This window comes from Chaetomium fimeti, assembly GCF_033439085.1.
Source record: "Chaetomium fimeti strain CBS 168.71 chromosome Unknown B0H64scaffold_6, whole genome shotgun sequence".
Lineage (NCBI taxonomy): Eukaryota > Fungi > Ascomycota > Sordariomycetes > Sordariales > Chaetomiaceae > Chaetomium > Chaetomium fimeti.
The window spans coordinates 1,001,191-1,025,593 of record NW_026944334.1 but is presented as its reverse complement, the minus strand read 5'-3'; the positions used below and the strand labels follow the sequence as shown (position 1 = coordinate 1,025,593).

General features: G+C 57.3%; 9 protein-coding genes across 9 annotated transcripts; 2 read left to right on the top strand and 7 right to left on the bottom strand.

The window, feature by feature from the left end:
- The first annotated feature begins 70 nt into the window (after window positions 1-70).
- B0H64DRAFT_403640 (Tannase/feruloyl esterase) lies at window positions 71-1,884 on the top strand. Its single transcript, XM_062804322.1, has one exon. It carries the CDS (start codon window positions 288-290, stop codon window positions 1,872-1,874), a length of 1,587 nt encoding a protein of 528 aa, XP_062656671.1. The 5' UTR covers window positions 71-287; the 3' UTR covers window positions 1,875-1,884.
- A 202-nt stretch (window positions 1,885-2,086) lies between these two features.
- On the bottom strand, window positions 2,087-4,228 carry B0H64DRAFT_444444 (family 36 glycoside hydrolase; the record flags this gene model as incomplete). Its single annotated transcript, XM_062806784.1, has 1 exon — window positions 2,087-4,228. The coding sequence occupies one exon, from the start codon at window positions 4,226-4,228 to the stop codon at window positions 2,087-2,089; it is 2,142 nt and encodes a 713-aa protein (XP_062656670.1).
- Window positions 4,229-4,573: 345 nt separating this feature from the next.
- Window positions 4,574-6,532, bottom strand: B0H64DRAFT_207196 (galactose mutarotase-like domain-containing protein). The gene is made up of 5 exons (XM_062799355.1): window positions 6,226-6,532; window positions 6,061-6,160; window positions 5,680-6,006; window positions 5,108-5,621; window positions 4,574-5,010 (listed from the first exon to the last, which is right to left on the bottom strand). The coding sequence occupies exons 1-5, from the start codon at window positions 6,349-6,351 to the stop codon at window positions 4,920-4,922; spliced, it is 1,158 nt and encodes a 385-aa protein (XP_062656669.1). The 5' UTR covers window positions 6,352-6,532; the 3' UTR covers window positions 4,574-4,919.
- A 1,029-nt stretch (window positions 6,533-7,561) lies between these two features.
- B0H64DRAFT_345449 (fatty acid hydroxylase superfamily-domain-containing protein) lies at window positions 7,562-8,861 on the bottom strand. Its single transcript, XM_062801315.1, has 3 exons — window positions 8,148-8,861; window positions 8,018-8,084; window positions 7,562-7,952 (listed from the first exon to the last, which is right to left on the bottom strand). Exons 1-3 carry the CDS (start codon window positions 8,719-8,721, stop codon window positions 7,607-7,609), a joined length of 987 nt encoding a protein of 328 aa, XP_062656668.1. The 5' UTR covers window positions 8,722-8,861; the 3' UTR covers window positions 7,562-7,606.
- Window positions 8,862-13,466: 4,605 nt separating this feature from the next.
- Window positions 13,467-16,096, bottom strand: B0H64DRAFT_363538 (uncharacterized protein). Its single transcript, XM_062801810.1, has 3 exons — window positions 15,461-16,096; window positions 14,794-15,394; window positions 13,467-14,735 (listed from the first exon to the last, which is right to left on the bottom strand). The coding sequence occupies exons 1-3, from the start codon at window positions 15,750-15,752 to the stop codon at window positions 13,829-13,831; spliced, it is 1,800 nt and encodes a 599-aa protein (XP_062656667.1). The 5' UTR covers window positions 15,753-16,096; the 3' UTR covers window positions 13,467-13,828.
- A 698-nt stretch (window positions 16,097-16,794) lies between these two features.
- B0H64DRAFT_206850 (AAA domain-containing protein) lies at window positions 16,795-18,232 on the bottom strand. The gene is made up of 3 exons (XM_062799353.1): window positions 17,783-18,232; window positions 17,535-17,634; window positions 16,795-17,452 (listed from the first exon to the last, which is right to left on the bottom strand). The coding sequence occupies exons 1-3, from the start codon at window positions 17,992-17,994 to the stop codon at window positions 16,955-16,957; spliced, it is 810 nt and encodes a 269-aa protein (XP_062656666.1). The 5' UTR covers window positions 17,995-18,232; the 3' UTR covers window positions 16,795-16,954.
- B0H64DRAFT_206849 (uncharacterized protein) lies at window positions 18,233-20,037 on the bottom strand. The gene is made up of 2 exons (XM_062799352.1): window positions 19,456-20,037; window positions 18,233-19,401 (listed from the first exon to the last, which is right to left on the bottom strand). Exons 1-2 carry the CDS (start codon window positions 19,741-19,743, stop codon window positions 18,472-18,474), a joined length of 1,218 nt encoding a protein of 405 aa, XP_062656665.1. The 5' UTR covers window positions 19,744-20,037; the 3' UTR covers window positions 18,233-18,471.
- Window positions 20,038-20,235: 198 nt separating this feature from the next.
- Window positions 20,236-21,116, bottom strand: B0H64DRAFT_206927 (uncharacterized protein). Its single transcript, XM_062799354.1, has 2 exons — window positions 20,950-21,116; window positions 20,236-20,875 (listed from the first exon to the last, which is right to left on the bottom strand). Exons 1-2 carry the CDS (start codon window positions 20,989-20,991, stop codon window positions 20,333-20,335), a joined length of 585 nt encoding a protein of 194 aa, XP_062656664.1. The 5' UTR covers window positions 20,992-21,116; the 3' UTR covers window positions 20,236-20,332.
- A 145-nt stretch (window positions 21,117-21,261) lies between these two features.
- Window positions 21,262-22,538, top strand: B0H64DRAFT_206795 (Manganese/iron superoxide dismutase). The gene is made up of 3 exons (XM_062799351.1): window positions 21,262-21,567; window positions 21,675-21,940; window positions 22,010-22,538. The coding sequence occupies exons 1-3, from the start codon at window positions 21,435-21,437 to the stop codon at window positions 22,310-22,312; spliced, it is 702 nt and encodes a 233-aa protein (XP_062656663.1). The 5' UTR covers window positions 21,262-21,434; the 3' UTR covers window positions 22,313-22,538.
- Window positions 22,539-24,403: the final 1,865 nt, after the last annotated feature.

Here is a 24,403-nt window from a genome sequence, read left to right as displayed (position 1 = left end):
GCTCTGCTTTCTTCCCCGCAGTTGCATTCGCGTCTGCATGACGCAGGGACCTTTCAGGGACCTTTCCCTCCTGGGAAAACCACCCGGGTTCTAGCGGCCTGGTTCCCTTGGTAACCTTTACCGAGGATCGGCTCGTCGAGACGGCAAGGCTCCGGACATGTTGTGCAGGAATCAAATGGGCGGACGACCGTGTCGGTGAAATAAAGACCTCAACCTCACCTCTGGAGTCTGGACGACGGGCTCGAGTGGTATTGACATAATCCCACTCCAGTGTCTCAGCCGCCACGATGCGCTTCCCACTGTACGTCACACTCTTCTCCGCGGTCGCGGGCGCAGCGCAGTGCGGCTTCCAGCAGCAGTGCTCTAAGCTCGCGAGCAAGCTGAAGATTGACAATGCCACCGTCTGGTTCGCTGAGTACGTGCCTGCCGGCACCAACCTGACCTTCCCCGACTCGGACCCGAGCTGTGGCCAGGCCGCCCTCGCCGTGGGCGTCGACTTTTGCCGCGTCGCTTTGCACGTTGACACGTCGAGCCAGTCGGGCATCAGCATGGAGGCATGGCTGCCGCGCAACTGGACCGGCCGCTTCCTGAGCACAGGCAATGGCGGGCTCAACGGCTGCCTCTCGTACAACGATATGGCTTACACGGTCGAGCTCGGCTTCTCAACAGTCGGTGCCAACAACGGCCACAACGGCACCGAGGGCACGTCCTTCCTCAACGCTCCCGAGGTCGTGAAAGACTTCGCCTGGCGGTCCGTCCATACCAACGTCGTAGTCGGGAAGCAGATCTCGGCAGCCTTCTACAACAAGAAGCACTCAAAGTCGTACTACCTCGGTTGCTCGACAGGCGGCAGGCAGGGCTTCAAGTCTGCCGAATCCTTCCCCGAGGACTTCGACGGTATCGTGGCGGGCGCTCCCGCTGTCGATTTTAACAACCTGAACTCGTGGTCTGGGCACTTCTATCTCCTCACCGGCGCGGCCGGGTCTCCAACTTATTTAACCCCTGACCAGTGGTTCGCGGTCCACGACAACATCCTGGACCAGTGCGACGGCCTCGACGGCTACGTAGACGGCATCCTCGAGGATCCCGAGCTCTGCGATTACCGCCCCGAGGCCCTGATCTGCCCGCCCGGCACACCGGCCAACAGCAGCACGTGCATCACCGAGACGCAAGCGCAGACGGTCCGCGCCGTGTTCTCCGACCTCAAGGGCAAGAACGGCACGGTCGTGTACCCCCGTATGCAGCCGGGCTCGGAGCTCCTAGGGACCCCCTATATCTACTACTCGGGCCAGCCGTTCCAGTACTCGGCCGACTGGTTCAGGTACGTCGTCTACAACGACCCCAACTGGGACCCGGCGACGCTCGGCCCGGCCGACTACGCGCACTCGGACACGCTCAACCCGTCCGACATCCGCACCTGGTCCGGCGACCTCTCCGCGGCCAACGCACGCGGCGCCAAGATCCTGCACTACCATGGCCAGCAGGACGAGATCATCTCAAGCTCCAATTCACCGCGCTACTACAAGCACGTGGCCGAGACCATGGGCCTGTCGAGCGCCGAGCTGGACAGCTTCTACCGCTTCTTCCGCATTTCGGGCATGGGCCACTGCGCCGGCGGGAACGGGGCGAGCTTCATCGGCCAGAGTCGCGGGGCCACGGCCAGCCTTGACCCGGACCAGAACGTGCTGACGGCCCTAGTGCGGTGGGTAGAGCATGGCAAGGCGCCGGACTCGATTCTGGGCACCGCCTTTGTCGACGGGACGGCGGGCGGTGAAGTTGCGTTCCGGCGTAGGCACTGCAAGTACCCGTTGCGGAATACTTACACGGGCGAGGGGGACCCGAAGGACCCCGGCAGCTGGAAGTGCGTTGCGTAAAGGGAGTGAGGCGATCGGAAGCGGAATTCCATATTCTATGCCGTACTATAATATCACAACAGAATAGTACCCTACTCGGTACATACTTGACTTTCACTTCGGCGTTCTTCGACTTGAAAATCCGTTGTATGTGCCCCTCCTTCCACGACATGGACCCTGGGTTGAACTGCAGAACGCAGCACTTCTCCCGTCAACCAACCCAATGGTGAAGTCTAAACTGCACCTCTTCGCACAAGAACAACTTGGCTATCGAAAACCGACGCACCAACGGCCTTGAGGTAGTCGCCGTGAATGCTGACTGCAAGAGGAGTGAGCACCTCAACGATCCGCCAACCCGGCCCGGGAAGTTGGACCGAGAATTCCTCGGGTGTCTGCTCGAAAGCGTGTATGACGACAATTCCATCGTCTTCCGTGGTTCGAACCACGCCTTGCCAGCCTCTTGGGTGGCGCCAGCTAGGCCCGATATCGCCGTTGATTCGATTCTTGCCATACTTGATAGCCGGCACGGCTTTCTGGTAGAGCTCAATTGCGTGCTTCACAAAGGAGAGTTGAGTTTCATCGAGGTCAAGGATATCGCCAGAAAGACACATGCGGCCCAAGAATGTCGCCGCCAGACTGTAGTTCATCCGTTGAAAAGAATCGCTTTGGCGCAGGACAGCCCAGATTTGAGACTGCCGGGGCAGCATCAGCCGGTGAACCGCCGCGGCGATGATGGGTATCTCGATTGTCTCGTGCGCGTCCGAGTAACTGCTCATTGCGGTACGCTGGAGAAACGACGCCTCCATACGGTGTCCGCCAGCGGAAACGAGTTCGATCACCAAGTCGGGCAACGCCTCTCTGATCCGGTCAAACATCGCATGGGTGCCTTCGCCCTGGCGCCGCAGCCCCTCTCCCAGCCCGTCAGGATGGTCGACACCAATGCCTAGCGTTTCGCTGTAGTCGACCTTGAGATAACCAAACCCGGCTTGCCCAAGCATTCCAATGACACGGTCATCAATAAACGCTTTCACATAGGGATCATGCAAGTTCCAGGCTCGACGGAGCCCCAACGTTAGTGGTTTCCCATCTCTTGTCAGCATGTGGTCGGTTTCGACGAACGCGTCTGAGTCTTTAGCCACATGCTCAGGCTCCATCCAGATACCGGGAACAAGCCCGCGTTTCCTGATTGCTGCCGCGGTACCTGCCAGTCCATTTGGAAAACGACTCGGATGGGGGCGCCAGTCGCCCAGAGTCGTCGCCCAGTGTGCACTAGAGTTCATTGGCATGTACCAACCCGCGTCGATGACCAAGTAGCGGACACCAAGCGGCGCGATCCTGTCGGCAATGGCGAGTAACCGGTCTTCACGAGGCTCTCCCCAGCTTGTGCAGTAGTCGTTGTAAACGATCGGTAGGTCCTGCTCCATTGCCGGCTGAGCTTCGACGGCGGGAACATCAACGCTGATCAGTCGATCGCAAGCTTCATCCGCCGATCCGGCGACACATGTTAACCAAGCCTGCGGGGTGGTAAAAGACTGACCGGGCTCGACTGTTTTTGTCCAGTGGCCAAATTCTCGGTCTGCCAGGCCACCGGCGAGAACCAGATCATCAAACCGCCGACCCAGCTCGATCTGCCAGCTCGTAGGAGTCGCCAACCGCGCCCCCCAGACTACTTTCGCTTCCGTGTCCTCGACCAGCACAGTCGGGAACCACCCCCGTACCGGCATCGACCCAACCTGCCCGAACCGCTCCGAGAAGTTCATGTTGCCCGCCCAAGATCTCTCGAGGTGGAGCTGCTCGATGGATTCCGTAACCATACGCCCCTCGGCGGACCAGACAGACCGGAACCGGTGAGCGCGGAGGCGACAAGGTGCGTCGTCTGCGGCATAAGGGGTAATGCCGCTCAGAGAGAACGACGTCAACAACTCGAGTCGAACCGGGGAGCCAGAGTTGTTCTCGAAAACGGTCTCGCTCCGGACCGTGAGCCCCTGAAACCCGGCAGAGAGGTGGTGCTTGATTTGTAGTCCGGTGTCATCGTACAGCGTTGTGACTACTGTGTTCGCCTCCACTCGTTGATCGAGAAGCCGGAACCGATCAATGGACGGTGACCACAGCAGGGTGCGACCTGTGCCAAGTTGTGGCGGCTCGTCGTCACCCGACAGCTTGACATGCACCAACGGCTCGACAACCATTGCCGGCCTGGCTTTTGAGTGGCTACGAACCCAGCTTTCGTTCGCCACGGTTGGGCGCCGCTGTGCGAGGTCGCTCATCGCCGTGGGATACAGCCATAATCCGACTTGTCCTCGTGGGGCGATCAGGTACCGGGCTGTCATGTCCCCGAGGACATGCTCGGACAAGATGGAGAGATGGTCGGCCATGACGAAGTCCTCGGAGGTATTCTGGGAATTGTATGAAAGGTTTAGAATTGCCCGCTGACTGCGAAGTCTTCATGTATTTAGCGGAGTTGCGGGCGGGAGGATGCCGAGGTAGGAATGGGGAATAACGGCACTTGCATCCGAGGGTAACGGAATGATTGGGTTGGAACCCTTCGTCGCCTGCAGGGAGGTCGGTGGTTCGAAGGGCGTTACTACACTAGGGTGCCGGGTGCGGACTGAGTATTTTGGCATCCGCAAACAGGTTTGTCGCCATGAGTGGGGGATGAATGGTGTCGCTCTAAACTGATCGGCTGGGTGATGGATGGCGAACTTGGATAGATAATTAGGTACAGGTCAGGTATTCAGTACTTCAAAGTTCAATGCGGTTGTGGGATCGGAAGTTGACGGCTAAGAAGAGATTGTGCTTGAAAAAAGGAAGGCAAGATTTAGGAAAAAACGGTTTGCTAATTGAGGTGGAGGATAACCACCTCGGCTTTTGGCACCAGATTTGAACATTGTTCATGTTTGGGCGGGATGATGAGTTTCCATTCCTTTGGGACAAGGAATTACCGAACCCGAGGTACCTAGCTCGGTAGGCAGTGTTAAACCACTGTAAATTTCACTGTACACCTTACCAACATTCAACCCTTTCCAGATTGCATTGCCTCTCTACCTAGGTACCTATCGTCTGCCCTTATTCAACGAGACCAAAGGTCCACGAGCTCTCCCAGTTGTACGTCTCGCCGGGGCCCCAGATTTGCGCATCGGTGCGCTCCCACTCGGGGCTGTCGGGTCATCAGCTGTCAGTTCTCATGTCCTAAAGATTGCGCGAAAAAAGAAGGGAAAAAAGAAGGAAAAGAAAAAGACGTGGAAAGAACTCACTGGTTGATACCATCCGGGTAGTCCTGAGCCTCGATGGCGATGCAGCTGCTGCGAATGACCTTCTCATTGACACCCTCGATACCCTGGGTGCTCTTGAGGTCGGCGGTGCCGTCCATCCAGTTGCACGAGTAGAGGACGACGCCGGGCTGGTCGGTGCGGAGCTCGGCCTTGACGCCCGAGAACTCGCTGGCGAGGGTCACGACGACGGCGTCCTCGGGCGCGTCCTCGATCAGCCAGTAGCCGTTGTAGCCCTCGCACGCGCCGTCGGCGCCGCAGTTGCCCTCGAACCCGGGCTGGTCGCGCGCGTGTCCGACTTTCAGGCCGGGCGCCGACGCGAAGTCGTTGATCGAGTTGGGCTCCGCCGTCAGGATCTCACCCGTCGGGAGAGCGCTCTGGTCCGCCTCGAGGTAGCGCTTCGAGTACGGCGCGTGCAGCGTGTGGTCCCAGACCTTGGCCGTGTCCGGGTTGCGGTACGCGTCCAGGTTGAAGTAGGTGTGCTGGGTGAGCAGGAGGGCTGGATCTTGATGTTAGAGGGGTGGTAGAAATGTGGGAGGGGGACGGGAATGGCTAACGAGTCTTCTGGTCGAGCGCCTCGGCGGTCATCTTGATGTTCCAGGTCGAGCCCTTCACCGAGTAGGTGACGGACGACTGGACGCTACCGGGCATGCCCTGGGACGAGTTGGAGGCGTCCAGGATGGAGAAGGTGATGGAGTCGTCCTTGAAGTCGGTGACGTTCCACACGCGGTACGACCAGTTGTTGGTGCCGCTGTGCAGCGTGTTGTTGCCGTCATTCAGCTCCGTCTCGTACGTCACGTTGTCGAGCGTGTACCTGCCGTTGCCAATGCGGTTGGCATACCGGCCGGGAATGGCGTTGTAGACCGGGTGGCCCGGGTCCTCGGCTAGGTTTTGTTAGATTCCCACTCCGCTTGATTCTGCGACCGAGGCTAACTAACGGTAGTATTCAACATCGTCGTAGCCGAGCACCACGTCGATATCCTCGCCGTTCTTGTCCTTGACGAACAGGTTCGTCAGGGTGGCGCCGTACGGGATGAACTGAGCATGTCAGCGGACTGGGCTTCAATGGCTCCCCCCGGGCTCTCCGTGGCTCCGAAACGTACCTGCGCCTTGATGCCGTCCGAGGAGATGGTGTACCGACCATCCTCGCCAGGCGTCGGGCCATCACAGCTGCGTCCGATGACAGCCGCCTCGACCACGGCTGCGAGAAAGGGGAGTGAGAACTTCATTTTCTCGTGGAGAAGACGTTGTCAGAAACCGGGATACCCAAGCTCACCTTCCCCGCCCTCGCGGTCCCCGGGATGGGTTTTATACTCCATTCTGGCCTTTCTCCGCACCCTTGTAAAATGGCCGGTCTTACGTTGCTCGCTGTTTGGATCCTTTGCGTAGCCGACACCCCGGATACAACCCCAGATTGCAGTAAATAATCGACAAGGGTTCTCCGTTGGATTCAGGATACAACGTCTGCACCTGGCAGCGGACGATCCGCAGGTTTGGGGCCTGCCCAGTTTATTGCGGCATATCAGCCTGAGTTGCGGAGGGGTCAGCCAAGGTTAAACGCGTGAACGCTCCCCCCCATCTCCGCCGAGCCCATGCAGGAACCCCCGTCGGGGCGGACCGGCCGCCGCCAATCATGCTCCGGGCGCATTACTCGAAAGGAGGGCGGATGCTCGCTCGTCGGCTCTTGCCCCTGTTTTGGACTCATTGCTAACTCGGACCTTGCCCTGCACAGTCAGCCCATTGCGTCTTGCTTGGCTTCTTGTTTTTTGTGCCCCCGACCTGGTAGACGGGAGGGCGGCCGGGACGTCCGGGATAGCGCCTTTCCGACTAGGCAAAAGCGGAGGGAACAGGCCCGAGATGTCGTCAACCGCATCCTCCGCCTTACTGAAAGGCGCCGAAACCCACGAATCCGACTCGCCGCCAAGGCAGCATCGAGGAGCTGGAGGATTGCCAATACATCTCTAGTCGGTGGGGGAGAGTCAGATCGCTGCTTTAGGTCTCGCTTATCTGCGTTCCAGGTTCTGTCTACGCCTGCTCCGCCTTGAGAATGGAGTCTCTGCTCCCTCTACGGAGTATAAACACTGCAACCCCCACTGTCCAAACTGTCGCTTCGCAAGGAGGAGAAGACTACCTACCGAGGTATAGAGATACCTCGACATTGTCCCCACACCCAAACGATCGGGCTCGCCAAGAGCTTGTCATAACGGCGTCGTTGAATTAAAAGTCTATTATACATTAAAAAGGGCAAGTGTCTGCAGCGAGCAGCACTCGCCTTGAAGATGCATCTTTTTGAAAACCCAAACAAAACCAGGCTTGCTCGTGCCCATGCCCATCCCATCGACGCTCGTAACCAACGTGATAACCTCCCATCCCAACACATGCCGAGCGCCGCTCCAAAAACATAAAACAGTCGTCCAATCTACCAACACCCCCCCCCCCCCTTCCCACCGTCTCCCCGAGGCATTCTGCCCAGGAACCCCTCACTCATTCGTCCTTGCCGCCCTTCTTCCCCTTCTGGGGAATGGGCTCGCCCTTCTCGTCCACCAGGCCCTTCTCGCGCATGACGCGCAGGGCGTCGTGCAGGGGGTCGAGCTCGGGCTGAGGCGCGCGGTGGGAGTCGAAGTAGCTGTCGGCCCAGGTGAAGTACTGGCCGTAGTTGACGGTGAAGTACATGTGGTGCAGGGTGTGGTGGGCGGGGCTGTTGACGAACTTCTCGAGCCAGTGGCCCGAGATCATGTCGCCGTCGTGGATCAGGATGGTCCAGATCTGCACCAGCCCGAAGAGCAGGAAGTAGAGGTACTTTTGCACGGGGCAGAAGAAGACGAAGACGCTGGTTTGCGGGGTTAGGAGAGGGTGGTTGGTGGATGTGGATTTTGAAAACCAGGGGGGGCTTACTGGTACGGCAGCGACTGGACGTAGCCGTCGAGTGGGTGGAAGGCGAGGGCCGCCCAGGGGGTTGGCACTGTGAAAGTTGGTGAGTGATTGACTCGTAATTAAGAGAGAGATATGCAAGAGTTAGACTCACCAATCCACTTGTGATGCGGCTTGTGGATGTACTTGTAAATGCTCGGGTGGTGCTCGAGTCGGTGAATCCAGTAGATCATAAAGTCGTTCCAGATCATGAAGAGGACCGTAGAGATGAGCATCCACGACCAGCCGTAGTCGCTTACATCGGCGTACAGCATGCTCTTGCCGCGCACCTCAGCCAGGAAGAAGGGAAGCGTCAAGATGTTGATGAAGGGCACCGCGTTCATGGATGAGATGATCTCCTGGCGGATTTGGTTTTTGAGGAAGCGCGGGTGGTACTCTAGGCGGCGGTCGAAGATGAAGTAGTAGGATAGCGCGCTGAAGATCCAGTACAGGGACGTTGCGCCGATTTGAGTGACAATCAGAATCGAGATGCATTGGCGCACGATGTTGTCGCGCGCCCATGCGGAGCCGTAGCTGGCGGATGCATCGGACAAATCGGAGGCGAAGTTGCCGTACGCTATTGATTCCGCGTGCGCCGAGCCATTGAGTGATGCTGTCCTGGCGGGGTTGAAGTAGGCGTAGGCCTTGTCAAAGACCAGAGGGTCGAGTATCTCGAGGGCGACGTCCATGATGAGATCTGTGAGCTGTGGTTGTGGTTGAACGTTGGAGGTTGAGTTCCCGATCGAGAATCAAATTCAGGGCACTTCAACGCGCTCGTAAAAGTCTCCACCCTTCGGTTATTATTCGTCTCCACTCGGATAAAATTGCAGTGGCCAGACAATGGCGCGCTGTGGTTCGTCTTTCCCCCAGCGGATCAGTCCGTTTCCGTGTCGTGCCATCCTGTTTTAGCGCCTCGGCATGCTGACTCATCCCCCCTTGAACAAATCTGATCCTGAAAACCCCTTTCTCGAGACGCCAAGAGCTCCGAGTCGGAGATATCGGCTCACTCCCTTCGGACACCACAGAATACGAACTCACGTTGACCACACGGCATAACAGCAAACCACCCACACTTGAATGACAAAAGTAAACCGTAACTGTGTAAATATGGGCCTAGTACGGACCAGAAATTGGATGATATCACAATGGATCGACCGTGAATTTGGAGTGAAGAATCACGACCTAGTCGGCGTCAGTATGCGCGCGGCGCGCCGTTCTCTGAGCTCATAGGCATGAAAGATGTGGAATAGGACAAGAGATGTCTTCCTAGTTCCTGCCTGGTCAATCCTTCCGCCTCCTTGTGGGTAGGAATGATACCAACGAATAACGGATGGAAGAAAAAGGAAGAAGAAATAGTAACAAGAAAGGAGGAAAAGATATGAAGGACCAAGATTCTCAGTAGACTTTTCGTCGAAATCGTTTTATTTCATTTTCTTTTGTATGCAAGAATAAAAGAATACTATTTGGGCCATATCCTGCTCCAACGCCACTGCCGTTTCCTCCACTATCCCTTCCCGCTCCGGCCGCATCAGCACTCCAATGGTCCAACCCTGGCAGTGCTCTACACAATATGATGTTTGCCCGGTTCTTAGCCGTGGCGGGACATCTCTGTGCGAGCAATGTCGTCGATTTTTGCCGCCCGTGCTGCGGAGCTGTTAAAGTTCAGTTCAGCATCCGGCGCTAGGCAAAGGACACAGAGCTCATCCATGATATCCACCCATGGTATCAACAGCAGCTTAAACCACGGCCCAGTCTCCTACGGGCTAGTTCGTGACGCTGTCGATCTTGTGTGTCCATTGCGAGCCATCTGATACTGCCTGCCGCCGCAGTCTGGTTTGTGCTTAATGACCGTGCGGTGGCGAGCTGTCAGTCATGTTGTCATCGATTACTAGGCTTGTATCACGGGGTTAGCAGTCAGCGATGGAGTGTGGCCGCATGACGGAGAACAGACCCGGCCAGGAGGTGTACAGGCGCAGTAGGTAGGTACTTAACGTAGACTTATCTGGGCAGAGGCAACTCGACCGAACCCGACCTTTTCACCCAACCCGACAACCTTCCTTCCAATATTTCGGCAATCGAGAAAGGATGAACACGGACTCCGGATGTATGTGGTATTTTATTTCATCACAATTTTGGAGTCCCATTTCATTCTGACGACTCCCAGATGACCCTACCTTCGCGCATGAACAAATGGACCATAACCAGACTTTGCTGGAAGACGCGATTCGCCACCTATTTCGCGCTGGTTTGCCGGTTAAAGATGTGATGCAGAGAATACAGACAGGTGCGTACCAAACGCACTCCGCTCTACAAGATAGCACACCTTACCAACAAGCAATTACCAGGCTTCAAAACAGTCAGGAGGGAATTTAAATCTACTATACAACCTTCCCTCCCAAGCACTCACGACAGGGTATCCGCAAACTCGGAGCACCACCGACAACGAGACCTAGGTGGCAGCGGTGCACCTCACAAAGCCCAAAACCAAGGGAAGGCTCCCGGAACACCCAGCCCGGGTCGTCAGTACAATCCGCCAGCCTGGATCAAGTACAATCCGGTTTTTATCGGGACCCGAGCTCTTCGCTTCGAACATAGCGACCCAACCACCCCAACGCGTGCGCCGAGGAGCCAACCCCAACCGTCCGCTAATCAGGTCGGTATGGGCGGTGGAGTTGTTCCTCGAAAGACGCACCGGGTTTCGAAACGCCGAAGCCGAAGCCGACCCTCCTCGTTCGCTGCCCCAAACACCCCCAAAGACCCGCACGCTCGCTTATTAACTTGCAAAAAACTTTAGGAACTGGGCTCGACTGAGAGCGATGGCGAGGGGCGAGGGGTAGAGCGTGATCGGGATGGCGAGGGGTAGAGTAGGTTAGGCACTTCGTCAAGGTAGGACGAGGCAGCGGATAAAGAGGAAACCAGAGGATTGTTTTTCGAGCCAGCGGAGTAGTGGTGAATAGGGCTATAAGATTTCAGAACAGGATACAGCAAGTTTGATACCCTACAGAACAGGATATACCAAGTTTCATACCTCACAGATTCCTTGAATGAGAGCCAATCTTGTCCTTGGAATCTACACGCCACGCTGTCAAAGGGACACCTGGTAACAACGGGTTCAGATGGAAGGTTGGTTGCTATTCTGGCGAAGGTTGGTTGCCGTTCTGGCAGTGTGCCAGTGAATGAATGACTGTATGAATTCAAATTATAGGACCTGGGCTTCACACGGTCCTGTAGTTTAAATTGAGCATCTTTACCTTCTTTTCGTTGTGTGCTACTTCCCACCAAAATATTCAGAGCAGACTTTCCTTTCTACAATCTTCACTAAGTGGAATCTCCTTTACCACCGGGTAACTACAGCAGCATCGAGCATTATCACTTCGAGCTAACAAACAACCAGCCGCTACCACGAAGCCATCGCCGCTCTAAACATCCCAATATTGAAACGAAACCAACAAGACCCACAATGTCTAATAACCAGACCGAGCCTTCGTCGCAGGCCGCCATCGGCGAGCCAGCCTTCAACGGGCAAGTAAGTTGCCGCGCAGCCCTTATCCTCCCCCCATGGCGGTCACTGACACTCGACGCCCTAGTCGACGGTCACCCAGTTCATCGGAATTCTCCTAGAGAGAGGGATGACGCTCCCAGAGATCGCCGCCGCCTTCCAGACAAGTAAGCCGTCCCTCCCCGCGCTCCCTTTCCACCGTAGTCGAAGGGGGGCCCAAAACTCATCAGGGCTTTTCATGGATTGTACGGCTTGGACGTCGACAATGTGCGCTGCGTTCGACTACCTCAACAACGGTCAAGGGGCGGCAATTCTGGTACCAAATTGGCGCTGCCTTGTTAGCCTTGCTACCGTAGGGCCACTAGTTTTCCCTTGGCGCCTGTGGTCGATGTCTCCTCGCGGACACAAACATGTCGGAGCGGGAGCAGCCCATGATAGAGGTGGTCGACGGGCAGCCCAGTTGCCAACCCCCATATTCCACACACCCGCCATACCTCCTCCCACCACCATCACCGCCCCCCCGCAACACAACCCCCCTCCCGGAGTAACCCACCCACTAACCTCCCTCTCTCTCCCAAAACAAACAGCATTCACAACGATCCACAACACCGACCTCGTCACCCTCTTCCCGGAGTACGAGCAAGTGCTGGGCCATCTGCGGGCCGACATCAGTGCCGTGGCGACCGCCGCCGCGGCCAGCCATGCACGGTATGTGGCGCTGGAGGCGATGTATGCGGAGCGCGGCCGGGTGCTGGAGGGCATGCAGGCCGAGATGGAGGGGTTGAGGGCGCGGGCGAGGGCTGTTCCTGCTACTGCTGGGGCTGTTAATGGGGGTGTTAATGGGGCTGTTAATGGGGCTGTTAATGGGGCTGTTAATGGGGCTGTTAATGGGGCTGTTAATGGGGCTGGGGGTGGTGGTGGTAGTGGTAGTTCTGTGGGTGATGGTGATAGTTCTGTGGGTGGGGTCCGTGGGGAGGATGAAGAGGACACGGAGTTGGAGGAGGGGGAGGTGGTGGAGGAGGGCGAGGACCAGGAGGATGATCAGGATGATGGTGGCGCTCCGTTGGAGGGCGCTGTGAATGGCAACAACTGAGGAGGGTTTATCTTGGTCTGGGGTTTAGCAGACATTTTGGGAGTTTGGTTGGGAAATATCTTATCTTATTAGAGCCTCTTAGCGGGCAATAGTTATATCACAATAACAATAGAAGTTTAGGACCGAAGTGTGCGAGGTGGGCTGGTATTTCTTCAAGTTATCGGTGACCACTTGCTTGGAATTACACTAAGTCGCTGGGAAAGACACTGCCAGCTTTTCCCAAGACAAAGACAAACAAATAACAGGATAAAAGTGAACTCCAAGTAGATACGGCAGCACCGCATTCTTGGAAACATAACAACAGTTAATTGGTGATGAGTAGCAAGGAACTGCATTGCTTGGTGGCAACCGAAGGTGTGAATTCGAGCTCGATTCTCGTCTGCGTCGCCGGTTGTAAGAGAACTGCAGCCCGGTTCTCATTTGGCAACAAATATTTAGCGTCTGCAGTTCTCTTGCGACCGGCGATGTAGCTTAGTAAAGACAGAGAAAACCCGCCGCTATCTAGACACCGATATGGAACGGGTGTGGTGCGTGGGGCGCTGGCGGTATCATTCTTTGGTGGTTGCAATCGAGGTCATGGGCACCTGTCAGCCAGCACCTGCCAACAACTGACAAGATCTGTGGATTGTTCCATTTGGGTTTGCGTTCCGACGTTCCCGCGTTCCATCGATCTCCCTCTGCGGGAATGTGACGGGTGGCAGTGGCCCAGCCCAAGTCCCCTGGGATTTGAGATTGCGATGGGGAGCCGATGCAGATCAGCAAAAACCCATCTCGCTTGCACATCGCGTGCTGCAGTGAAAAGGAGGGAACAAAGAAAATCCACCAGCAGCATAGTTAGCAAGCTCAGATAACCATCGTCTTGCTACTTATCTAGATACAAGAACAAAATAAAAAACAGGAAAAGCACAATAGGATTAACCGGATATATACTACGAATATGCGACCACAGGCATGGATGTCCGGACCCAAGCAAGCAACCCAGCAATGGAAGGCAGCCTCTAAAACTCAAACTCCCTTCTCCCCCATGACACAAACGACAACGCCAGATGATAGACCATGCAAAAATCGTCACGTCTCCCCTCATACCTCCATTGCCCCACCGGACATGACCCATGCCCGCCATTAGATCCCGGCCCTTTTTCCCTTTCCATGCCACCCACCCACTCACCCCTCATTACGTACGGCGTACGGCGTCACCACCTCTTTACTTGGGCGCGACGTGCTTGACGGGATGGAGCATCATGTTGGGCAGCCACAGCTCGCCGTCCCACTCCTTGATGATCCAGGGGCGGGGCTTGCCGGCGTCGAGCTTGCGGCCGTACCACTCGTTGAAGACGTTCTTGGCCCACGTCGACTCCCACCAGAAGCTCAGGCCGCGGCCGTTGGGGTGGGCGGCGGCGTCGGGCCCGAGGCCCGTGGAGCTGGCGCGGGGCCCGCCGCGCCACCACCCGCGCCGGTTCTCGTGGTCGTCCTTGTCGCGGTGGAAGACGGGGTGCTGCGGGAAGCTGAGCTTGAGGCCGTGCCAGAGGGCGAAGGACGGCAGGGTCGCCTCGGAGGGGATGCGGATGCCCAGCTCGAGCTGGGCTTGGTGGATGGCGAGGTAGAGGTTGCGGGAGCCGCGCTGGATGGCGGGCGGGCAGTAGAAGCGCGGGGTCTTGACGCCCGTGCGCAGGCCGTAGATCCACGTCTTGAAGGCCCACTCGTTGGGGATGTTGGCGTCCATGCAGTACGACGTGGTGACCACGTCGGCCTCCTCGCCGACGCCCCACTCGAAGTTCTCCTCGCGCGGGTCCGCCACGGGCGGCTCGGGCCCGATCGGCAGGATCTCGCGCACCCGCATCGGGCCCCACGCGTGCGACCCGCCCCGGTTGGCCTCGTTGACCGCGTCGAAGAACTCGCCGTAGTCGCCCGTCTCGGCGATCATGTGCCAGAAGCTGGACCGCTCGAGCGCCTGCTTGCGCGGCTCGTTGCGCGCCGTCGCCGAGAGCCGGTCCAGGAACTTGCCCGCGTCGCCGAGGAACCGCATGTCCAGCTCGATCTGCCAGAAGTGGTCGAACTCGGGGTAGTGCAGCGCGAGGAGCTGCATCGGCTGGAACACCTGCCACATAGTCCTGCGGGGATCGGTTAGTGATGTGAGTGGGGGTGTGGGGAGATGAGGAGACGGCGTACCTGTGCTCCTCTATCCTGGGATACCAATCCTCCAGCAGGCGGACGGACCACAGGAGGGCGATGGACTGCAACTCGGGCGGGACGCCGGCGTCCTCGAGGCCCTTCTTGTACGCATCTTCGGACGAGAAGATGTCGTTCTCGTAGCCCTCATAGTCCTTCATGTCCACGAGCAAGATGACCTGGTACTCACCGCCCGTCTTGAGGGCCGTCTCGGCGATGACGGACCGGATATAGTACATGTCCTCCGGGAGGTACTTGTACCCGCGCCAGGCGCGAATCACGATGGCCGTGCGCCGTGATGGCTCGAACTCGTGCCAGTGGCGGATATGGGGGATCTGGGAGGACTCGCGGAGGCTGAAACGGGGCTTCGCGATGCGAGTGTCGTCAAACCGGGTCGCGGCGGCCGGGAAGCGGTCCCGGTTGCGCTGGAAACAGTCGTTCTGCAGCTGGCCCCAGTCTACCTGGTCCCACTGCACCTTTTGCCTCTTGTAGTCGCTGCGGTCCTCGCCGAAACCGTAGGGTCCGTATCGTTGCCGCACCGACATCATGGTCAGGTTGAGGCCCGTTTCCTCGTAGTTGCCCGCCCAAGGCATTGGGTACGCTGCAGAACATGGCAAGTTAGCAAATATGGCCTTGGGAGATGGCAGGAAGTCGGTTTATTGCGTACGGCCATCCACTTCGCTCTCCACCAAATCGTCGTCGGGGCTTTGCCCGAGCAGATGGCCACGGGGGCCATGACAAGCCACGCGTTCGGCAAGTGGTGGCAGTACGTTATGTGTCGGCATGCGGTCTGGTCGTGTCCGCGTGTCTGGTAACCCGAACTCTGACCATTGTTGCGAAATGTCACCGCGGAACTGCACACCGAGTATCCAGATGACGCATAGTGCGAGCGCGATCAAGAGTGTCTGGCGGGTGAAGAGGCGCCTGCATTTGGTGCCCGCCAACCCGAGGCGGTTCATCTTGGCGACGGCAGACGATGTGCTGGCCGGTACCGAGGTAGTCCTTCGATGCTCGGTGGGTTGCGCCGTCAGAAGCGGTGGACGACGGCCGTCGACAGACGGGGGGTGTTGCTGCTATTGCGTCCCGGCGCGCGGCATTCGGAGAAAGCGAGAGTCAGTTCCGGGAGGGAAAAGAATGGACGCGAGAAACGAAGCGCAAAAACAAGAAGAAAGGGACACGAGGCGCGCTGCTACGGAAGATAAAAATCGAGAACGCCAAGTTGGAGGAGGGCCAACTCTCAGCTCGGTCTCCTGACAGGCCCCTGTCCTTGGGCGACCGATTGAGCCATTGAAGGTTCCTCCACACGCCTTGGCGCTGGCTCAAACATTCGCTGGATTTCTGAGACCCACAAGGTGGAAAGTCGGAGGCGGCCTGCGATGTCACCCCTGACAAGGAAGAAACGGAATTGAATCTCAGCTGATTTTCTTCGCTGGTTGTTTCTGCAGCGGAACAAACTATTGTTAAGTGTGGATTTGTATCTCTAATACTCTGGAAAAATCCCAATCAATACACTGCAGCCATCGCTAGTCAATACATGCTCCAGGCTTGGCCCTGTTTGTGTTTTTGAACACCGGATTTCCCGCCTTCGTTGAACCCCTGCAGCCCTGAGCGTCAGATGTTCGGACGAGGGGTTCTCGAATGCCGAGCGTCGGCACCCCACAATAAATGCCGCTGCGGCCGATGGCGATTTCAGGGGTTTTCAGGTCTTTCAGCGGCCACCGTGCAAGAGCATCATCCCAACATGACACAGTAAAACATTTGACAGGCAGACAGGCCGACAAGTCCCACCAAGTTTGAGCCTTCGACAACGGCATTTGGAAGTGGATTAATATTCTGATCATAGACCGATGCTGCGAGTTTCGTGACCTAACTAAAGGCCATTCGATTCAAGTATCACCGGACGTTTCGGGCGGTGTCCGTTCCCCAATCCCCACCTCTTCTCGACAACTCACCTTACATGGATGTCAAGCTGTCTCTGCAAAAAGAACGTACGCTTTCCACGTGCCTCTTATGGCGTACCCAATTATTTGTCTCAGTCATGCTGTCTCGGCTATCTGACACTCGAGTCTTTGATACGCTTATGCCGCTTCATTGTTCAAAGTAGTAGTGTGGTGTTTTGCGCGCTGCCCAGATCGCGGCTGACTGATACCCGGGACGGTCGTCATCGGTAGGCGGTATCGAGCAAGGAAATAAGAGGACTGAGGATGCTGCAGTCATATATAGTGTTGTAGTATTCCTTAAAAGCCTCGCCAGCGTCGGCCCTATGAGTCGGTACGTCTGGTAACGTGAGTATCCGAACCGACGGGTGCCGGCGCCGAAAATACTGATCCAGGTAACGATAGTTCTTCCACCTCTCCTCTCGAAACACCACCAATGCCATCACATTGTAGCCCCTCAGTTCGAGCGACTCAAAGGCCGAAATGGTGGCCGAGACGCCGTCGTGATAACTGGGTCCGACGAGCACAACTGGAAACCCCAGCGGTCGGTATTCCTCAGCGTGGGGCAGGCCTGTAAAGGAAGGGGTCATGACGCCGTCCGGGGGCTCGATAAACACCCAACCACCATTCTCTCTGGCTTCACCGGCGCAGAGCCCAATAAAGCGCATGATATCATCGACCGCATCCCCGTCACTGACGGTGTGAGCATGGCTATTTCCGTTCTAAAAGAAACCAGTCAGACCCACCAAGGATTCGCTCGCGTTTCCTCCAGCAGCGGCAGGAGAAGCAAAAAAAGCGACTCACCGATCGAGTCGGCGCTGACTCAAGCTCATCGAGGTCCGGGTTCTCTTCACCACATTGCCGCACAATTTGGGTCTCGGCGTCACAGAACGCCTCGACATGCCTGGGCGGGTATGGACCGTTAGCGTTTCCGGTCGTGCAGCATCACATCACGTTGGGCCGCCGTCATCTAGACCGCCAAAGACTCGGTTAGTTCCCGACTGCCTTACTGACGGGCCTTGGCTGGCCTGTTTCGGGGGCCGAACTCACACCTGGCATCAGTGTCGTCGCCATTCATAGTGGTCGGTCGCAGATACCACGTTCGTTGTGCTCGCCTCCCTTCGACCTCTATACAGAGGGCGGTGGTGACTATGGTTTTGCCAACACCGGCGATGGAGCCGAAGACCAAGACCGCGCGGAGGCCCATGGTATCCACAGGGACCACCGGCTGTCCGTTCGCCTGTATTTGTGTCTGCGGCGGCATGGTTGCGCTATGGCGTCGCGACGGAGTTGTCCCTAGAGGTGGTGGATAATTGAGTTGTTAACCAAGGGATGTCGATGGTGGAAACCCACGAAGGAGGTTGGGGATGGCAGTTGAGCGTTGACGACTCGGCCCCCGTCCGCCCGCCCTTGTTTTACATCAACGCGGACGGGAATGGGGATGGCAGTAGCAACCCACCTAACGACCGAATCGGCCAGCCCCAATGCCCTTGCCCTTGCCTTTGCCAGTAGAAAGGAGGGCGACGCGCTCTTACCGCGGTACCACTGATGCCCTCTAAAAAGTAGGAAGCAGGGGACGTGGTAAACCTGTCGTAGCGGAGGGGAGTGGACGGAGGGAGGTATCACCGGGAAAGAAGAAAGGCAAGGGAACCAAAGTAACGAACGATGGGCGGGCTCAACCCTGCCACATCCAAAATATGCGTTGTTGTTTTCTCTAGAACACCACCCAAGTCAGCGGCCTTCAGGCCTGCCCGGCAGCAGCAACATCCCCGGCCCGCAGCCCCAACTTCCGAAAGCTCTTCATCGGCTGCAGCCCCCAGCGGCCAAACATGGCCGCATCCTCGTCCCAGCCGTTGCACTCGGTCGTCAGCATCTTCTCGCCCGTGAAGATGGCGTTCGCCCCAGCCATGAAGCACATGGCTTGCTGGTCCTCGGCCATGGTCTTCCTCCCCGCGGCGATGCGGATAATAGTGGCAGGCATGACGACGCGCGCCGCCGCAATGGTGCGAAGCATGCTCGCAAACTCGATCGGCGGCCGGTCGCCCAGCGGCGTCCCCTTGATGGGCACGAGCGCGTTGACGGGGAAGCTCTCGGGGTGGCTGGGCAGCGTGGCGACGGTGTGGAGCAAGCCGACGCGGTCTTCGGATGTCTCGCCGAGCCCCAAGATGCCGCCGGAGCAGACGTTGATGCCCGCGTCGCGGACGTGACTAAGGGTCTTGAGCCGCTCGTCGTAGGAGCGCGTGGAGATGACGCTGGGGTAGAACTCGCGGCTCGTGTCGACATTGTGATTGTATGCCGTCAAACCCGCCTCCTTGAGCTCTTTGGCCTGCTCCCCGTCGATCATGCCGAGGGTGACGCACGACTCCATGCCCATGGCTCGCACGCCGGCCACCATGTCCTTGATGTTGCGGAGGCTGTTCTTGCGGCCACGCATGTCGCGCCACGCGGCCCCCATGCAGAAGCGCGTGCTGCCATTCTCCTTGGCAATGCGCGCGGCTTCGAGGACGGACTCGACAGTCTCTACGCGTTTGGCCTCGAGGCCGGTGCCTTTCTGGTAGCGGGTGGACTGAGCGCAGTACGAGCAGTCCTCGGTACAGCCGCCGGTCTTGATGTTCATCAAAGTGCAGAGTTGTACTTCCGAAGGGTTGTGGAACCGACGGTGGACGGTGGCCTGCCCGAAATGTCAGTCATTTGTGCTAGGCACTTTGGTTGAAGGCATGCGCACAGCTTGGTAAGCCAACTCCATCAGGGGCTGGTAAAAGATGGCCGAGATCTCCTCCCTAGTCCAGTCATGTCTCGGTGCCGTCGCTGCGACCGCATCTTGCAGTATCTCCCTCGCTCTTTGACGGCGTTCCGAGTCGAGCAGTTCCTGATCAGCGGGATTTGCCGTTGATGGGATAGCTTGGGCCGCGGCAGCAGTTGACATGCGGGCCGGGGAGTAGCCGACACAGGCCGCGCGAGTCAACTGCGTGAGTGCGACCCGGCGCAGGGCCGGTTGGAGCGCAACTCTCATGGTTGGTATCTGCGATGACAAAAACCAGATCTCTGATAGGAGCTCGCCTTGTTGGATGAAACAGATAAAGAAGCGTAATGAGATCTCGGCCAGCCGATTCAGCTGTCAATTTGTTGAGAAACGGGGTCATGCAGAGGGGGACATCCCGCGTCGAGCATGCAACCCTAGGTGGGGTAGCTGCGGGAGAGCATCGTAGGCCTGTGATGACTCAATTCGATGTGCAAACTCAACACTAGCTCTTCGACCTTGGTGTCCGCGAACCGTAAAGGGAGGGCGCTGTCTTTTTTTCGTCATGCGCGTGGTCCGGAACTCCGGAATTGGATCAGTGCAGCCCCCGGTCCGCGATTCGAGCCCGGTGCGGGGCGGCCCCAGCCGACTCAATTTCCTTTCGCTTGAACCAAGTTGACATGAGCTCATCGCCCGGCCGCGTTTTGCTCGGGACCTTGCTTGGAGAATTTCCAGCGATGTGGCGCACGTCGGCGCAAGCTGCGCGGTCGAGCAAGATTACGAGCGCGGATAGTCGCGCCTCTCTCCCCCAGTCCCAGAGCGTTGAGACCGTGGGCGAGCTGCACAATAGTGTCGACACAACTTAGTGTTTCCTGACACCGTCCATCCATTCTTTCCCGGATTTCGCGCCGTCATGTGCCTTGCGGAACAATTGTCTCTCCCACTCGTCCAGCCCGCGGAGGAACTCCTCGCCGGCGCCGCCAACACCGAGATTGCTCCCCTCATCGGTTTTCCCCTTTTGCCCGACGCCTCCAACCTTACGGGCGTGCAAGGCGACCTCGGACGCCCGTGTAACAAAGGTCTTGCGGAGGGAGGCGGCCAATTCTTGCTCCTCAGACAGCTCCATCATGTGTGTCGCGAGTCCGTAAAAGTGTGCGCTTTGGTCGCGCAAAGGCACGGCGCGAGGATCCGCCTTGAGCGCCTGAACGACATCGTTTCCCATTGCGCGCGGCAGGTCGAAAGCAACGAATGACTTGCCGTCAACGTCCCCCGTGTTGGCGATGGCGAGCATTTCGGCCAGCCAGAGTGGTAGGTTGACTTTGGTGCCCGCCTTGAGCGGCTGCGTGGGGGTATTATCGAGATAGCCCAGATCGGGGATATCGACTTGGAAAGTGCACGGGATTTTCTATTGCGAGAAACAGCTGTGTTAGTTGCTGTTCACGAAAGATTGTCGAGGATGGGTTGTGTGATTTGTTTTACCTCTGCATCGGTAAGAATTGCGTCGATGTCGTAATAAGACATTTTGCGTATAACGGTGCCGGTGCCGCCGACTGGAGGTCCCAAAAAATAACAAGTAGCGTTTCCCTCGAGACAACGGGTGTTAATATCTTGAACACAGCAACGCGATCCGGAGGGGCACGCGGGTCCATGTGGCTCCTGCCAGCCAACTCAGGGCCTCACTAGCCAAGCCACGGGCATGGCCTGCAAAGTGCGCCACAGGCTCAAACTCGAGCCACACAGTTCAAAGTCCTTTGGTGGCTAATGTGGGGCCATGACGAAATTGAAGTTCAAGTTGCCGAAGCTTCCCCCGAGCTTCGACGGATCGCCGAACTGGTTTGGACAATTTGAACCGGTCTTTCGCAATCCCCCAGTATTTCCAGGTAGAAGCTCCGACACAACTCGCTTCAGAGTTTGCAGTACTCAATTGACGTTTTTGTATTCAGAATACCAACCTCTCGCCCATCATGTCTTCGACTCTCCTGCGCACCGTCCCCGCGCTGCGGGGTGCCCTCCGAGCTTCTGGAGCTCCCAAGGCCGCCGGCGCCATGGCTACCACGAGCTTCGTGCGTGGCAAGGCAACTCTTCCCGATCTGCCGTGTAAGTAGCGGCGATAAACGCACCCACGCTCGCACAATGGCGTGCAATGGCACTAGGAACGGGCACCAAGCTGGGTGATGGATGAAAGCTGATCAATGCATTCTCAGACGACTACGGCGCCCTCGAGCCCCACATCTCGGGCAAGATCATGGAGCTGCACCACGCCAAGCACCACCAGACCTACGTCAACGGCCTCAACAGTGCTTTGCAGACTATTGGCGACGCCGAGAGCAAGGGCGACTTTACCAAGGCAGCGACGGTCGCCCCTCTCCTCAACTTCCACGGCGGCGGCCACATCAACCACAGCCTGTTCTGGGAGAACCTGGCACCCGCCAGCAGAGAGGGTGGTGGTGAACCGGACGGAGCTCTCAAGGTAGGTCATTGTTTTACCCTTTCCATGGGGGTTTTGTTGTAGGTGCGGTACTAACAAGCCGGTCCACAGAAAGCGATCGACTCCGACTTTGGCTCCTTCGACACCTTCCGCTCGCAGATGAACACGGCGCTCGCTGGTATTCAGGGCAGTGGCTGGGCTTGGTTGGTCAAGGACAAGTCGGCGGGCACCCTGGGGCTCGTCACGCGCGCCAACCAGGACCCCGTGTCAGGCCCTTATGTGCCGCTGATGGGCATCGACGCCTGGGAGCACGCCTACTACCTGCAGTACGAGAACCGCAAGGCCGAGTACTTTGACGCCATCTGGAACGTCGTCAACTGGAAGACCGTTGCCAGCCGGTTTGAGAAGGCTTAGGTGGCTGTATGGAGACCGGAGGGGCAGACTGCTCTTTGTGTACTGTGCCAGCGTGAACTCGATCTAGGGACTCGGGATGAATTTAGTTCGAACCGACTCGAAGGACCGCGGCTCTATTCTCTCGCACTGGGAAATGCTGGCTTAGGCGCGGCCGCATGTGATCGTTGGGTGCGACGCAATGATGACTCTTGGACAAAAGGCAGATTCAGTTAAGAGGGCAGTGACCATGACCGGCTCACCTCCACGCCACAATATACAGCACGTCAACTCAACACCTCGAATGGCGCTTCGACTTCCGTTTGATACGATCGGAAGGCCATCTACACGGAAACAGGCCTGAGCTCCCCCACACGCCATGGATCAGAACTCGAGGTCCCGCTTTTATCGGGTTGTGAGTGTCCGTCCGGACGCTCCTTGCTTTAGTCCCATCGCCCTGCGGCGAGGCGCCGGCGCTAATTATTTGGTCTACTATATAAGCCCACCCATTTCTGGTACATACATCGGTTTCCTAGGATACTTCCCCCCAAATTCCCAGAGGTCGACAACATCTGCGAGGCCCGATACCTCCGTAGTGGGTCCTCGAGCTGGAAATTTACCATTCTACGAATAGCGGGGTATGTACATGTGCTCCTCTTGAGCTCTATTGCCCCTGTCCTGTGTGAGGTGCCGCTTCGACCACAGCTCCAAGCGTTAGATTTGGCACGGTGCTGGCGTTGCCTTGCTGAGAACCGACAGATAGGTTTAGCTTTCACGACCCGGTTGCCCACGCGACGGACATGGAACATTTGTGGTTGCGCAAACACAAACCGTGTGGCCCTCCGCCCGGCGAGCAGCGGATGGGTTGTGTCTGTTTACCCAGTCACCCAGTACGGAGGATGGCAGTTATCTTGTCGTAAAGAGTTGCCATCGGGACTCGTTTCAGCCCCGGTAAGTCTGGTACCCTGTTCCAGAGGAATTGTTCTTGAAAGAAAGACCATCACTTGACACTCCGAGTCGTCCACCTCATGGACAAAAAAAGCCGAACTCCAAGTGCAGATATGGGCAATGGAAACTTCGAGTCCTCGGCTGGAGGAATATAACAAAGGTCATCCTGAAGCCCAAAGAAACTGTATTTGCTCCATTTACTTTTCTTTTACCCTCTTCTTTTTATTTGACTTACTTTTCTCGATCTCTTTTCATTAGTTCTTTTTGCTTGATTTCTTGCTTTCCTTTCGAGTTGGGCTTTTTTTGGCCAGAGGGTGTCGTCTCAGGTGTTGTTCTTGAACCCCACCATTTATAGTGGATCAGCTCTCCATCAATCTTTATCCCCACATCTCACGTTCCAATCCCTGCGTCGACCCCACCAAATTGCACGACACACGCATCTGGAGGGCTGTGGATTGGCGCGACATTGACATCACCATGAACGCTCCAAACAGTCAATGGGTGAGCATGTGGCGAGTCAGCTAGCAAACACCGAACTGGGGCCGAAGGGGCTTTAAACAATTCCGGATGTGTGCCCTTACGAGGCGAGGCTTAACAGCCATCCCGCTTGTTACCTAACGTGGATTGCCCCAAAACAAAGCGACTTATACAATAAAACGTGCCAAGAAGTGGAAGACGGCCGAAGACACGGACTGTACTGTCGAATACTAAGCCAAGGAACCTCCATCTAGCCATCAGTTCTGAGCTCATCCGGATATTCCCCGCCGCAAATAGTGTCAGGAAGGAAGAAAAAAAGCCCGCGTAAGTCGCTATTCGAAGATGTTCATGTCCCTCCTCTTTTGGTCCTCGTCAGCTGCCTCTTCTCCTCATCTCGCAACCACCCAATGCATGCCGGCGGGAGCGAGTCCCGGCTGCAGCTGGTGTGATATGGCTTGATGGTTCGACATACACCGACTTTGCCGCCCGCATCCTGAAGCAAAGTACAGCAGCAAGGGCGACAATGCCGGTGGGCGTGGCAGTGCCCGTCCAATAGCCATTCGGACTCACAACGCCGGCTTGCAGCATTTTTGGCCGGCCAGGTCTCACGCTGCGTCCCCTGTCTGGTCTGGTCTGGTCGTTGTCTGACCTAGAGCGGGCAATCACAGCGCGGGGGCTACCTACAGACTC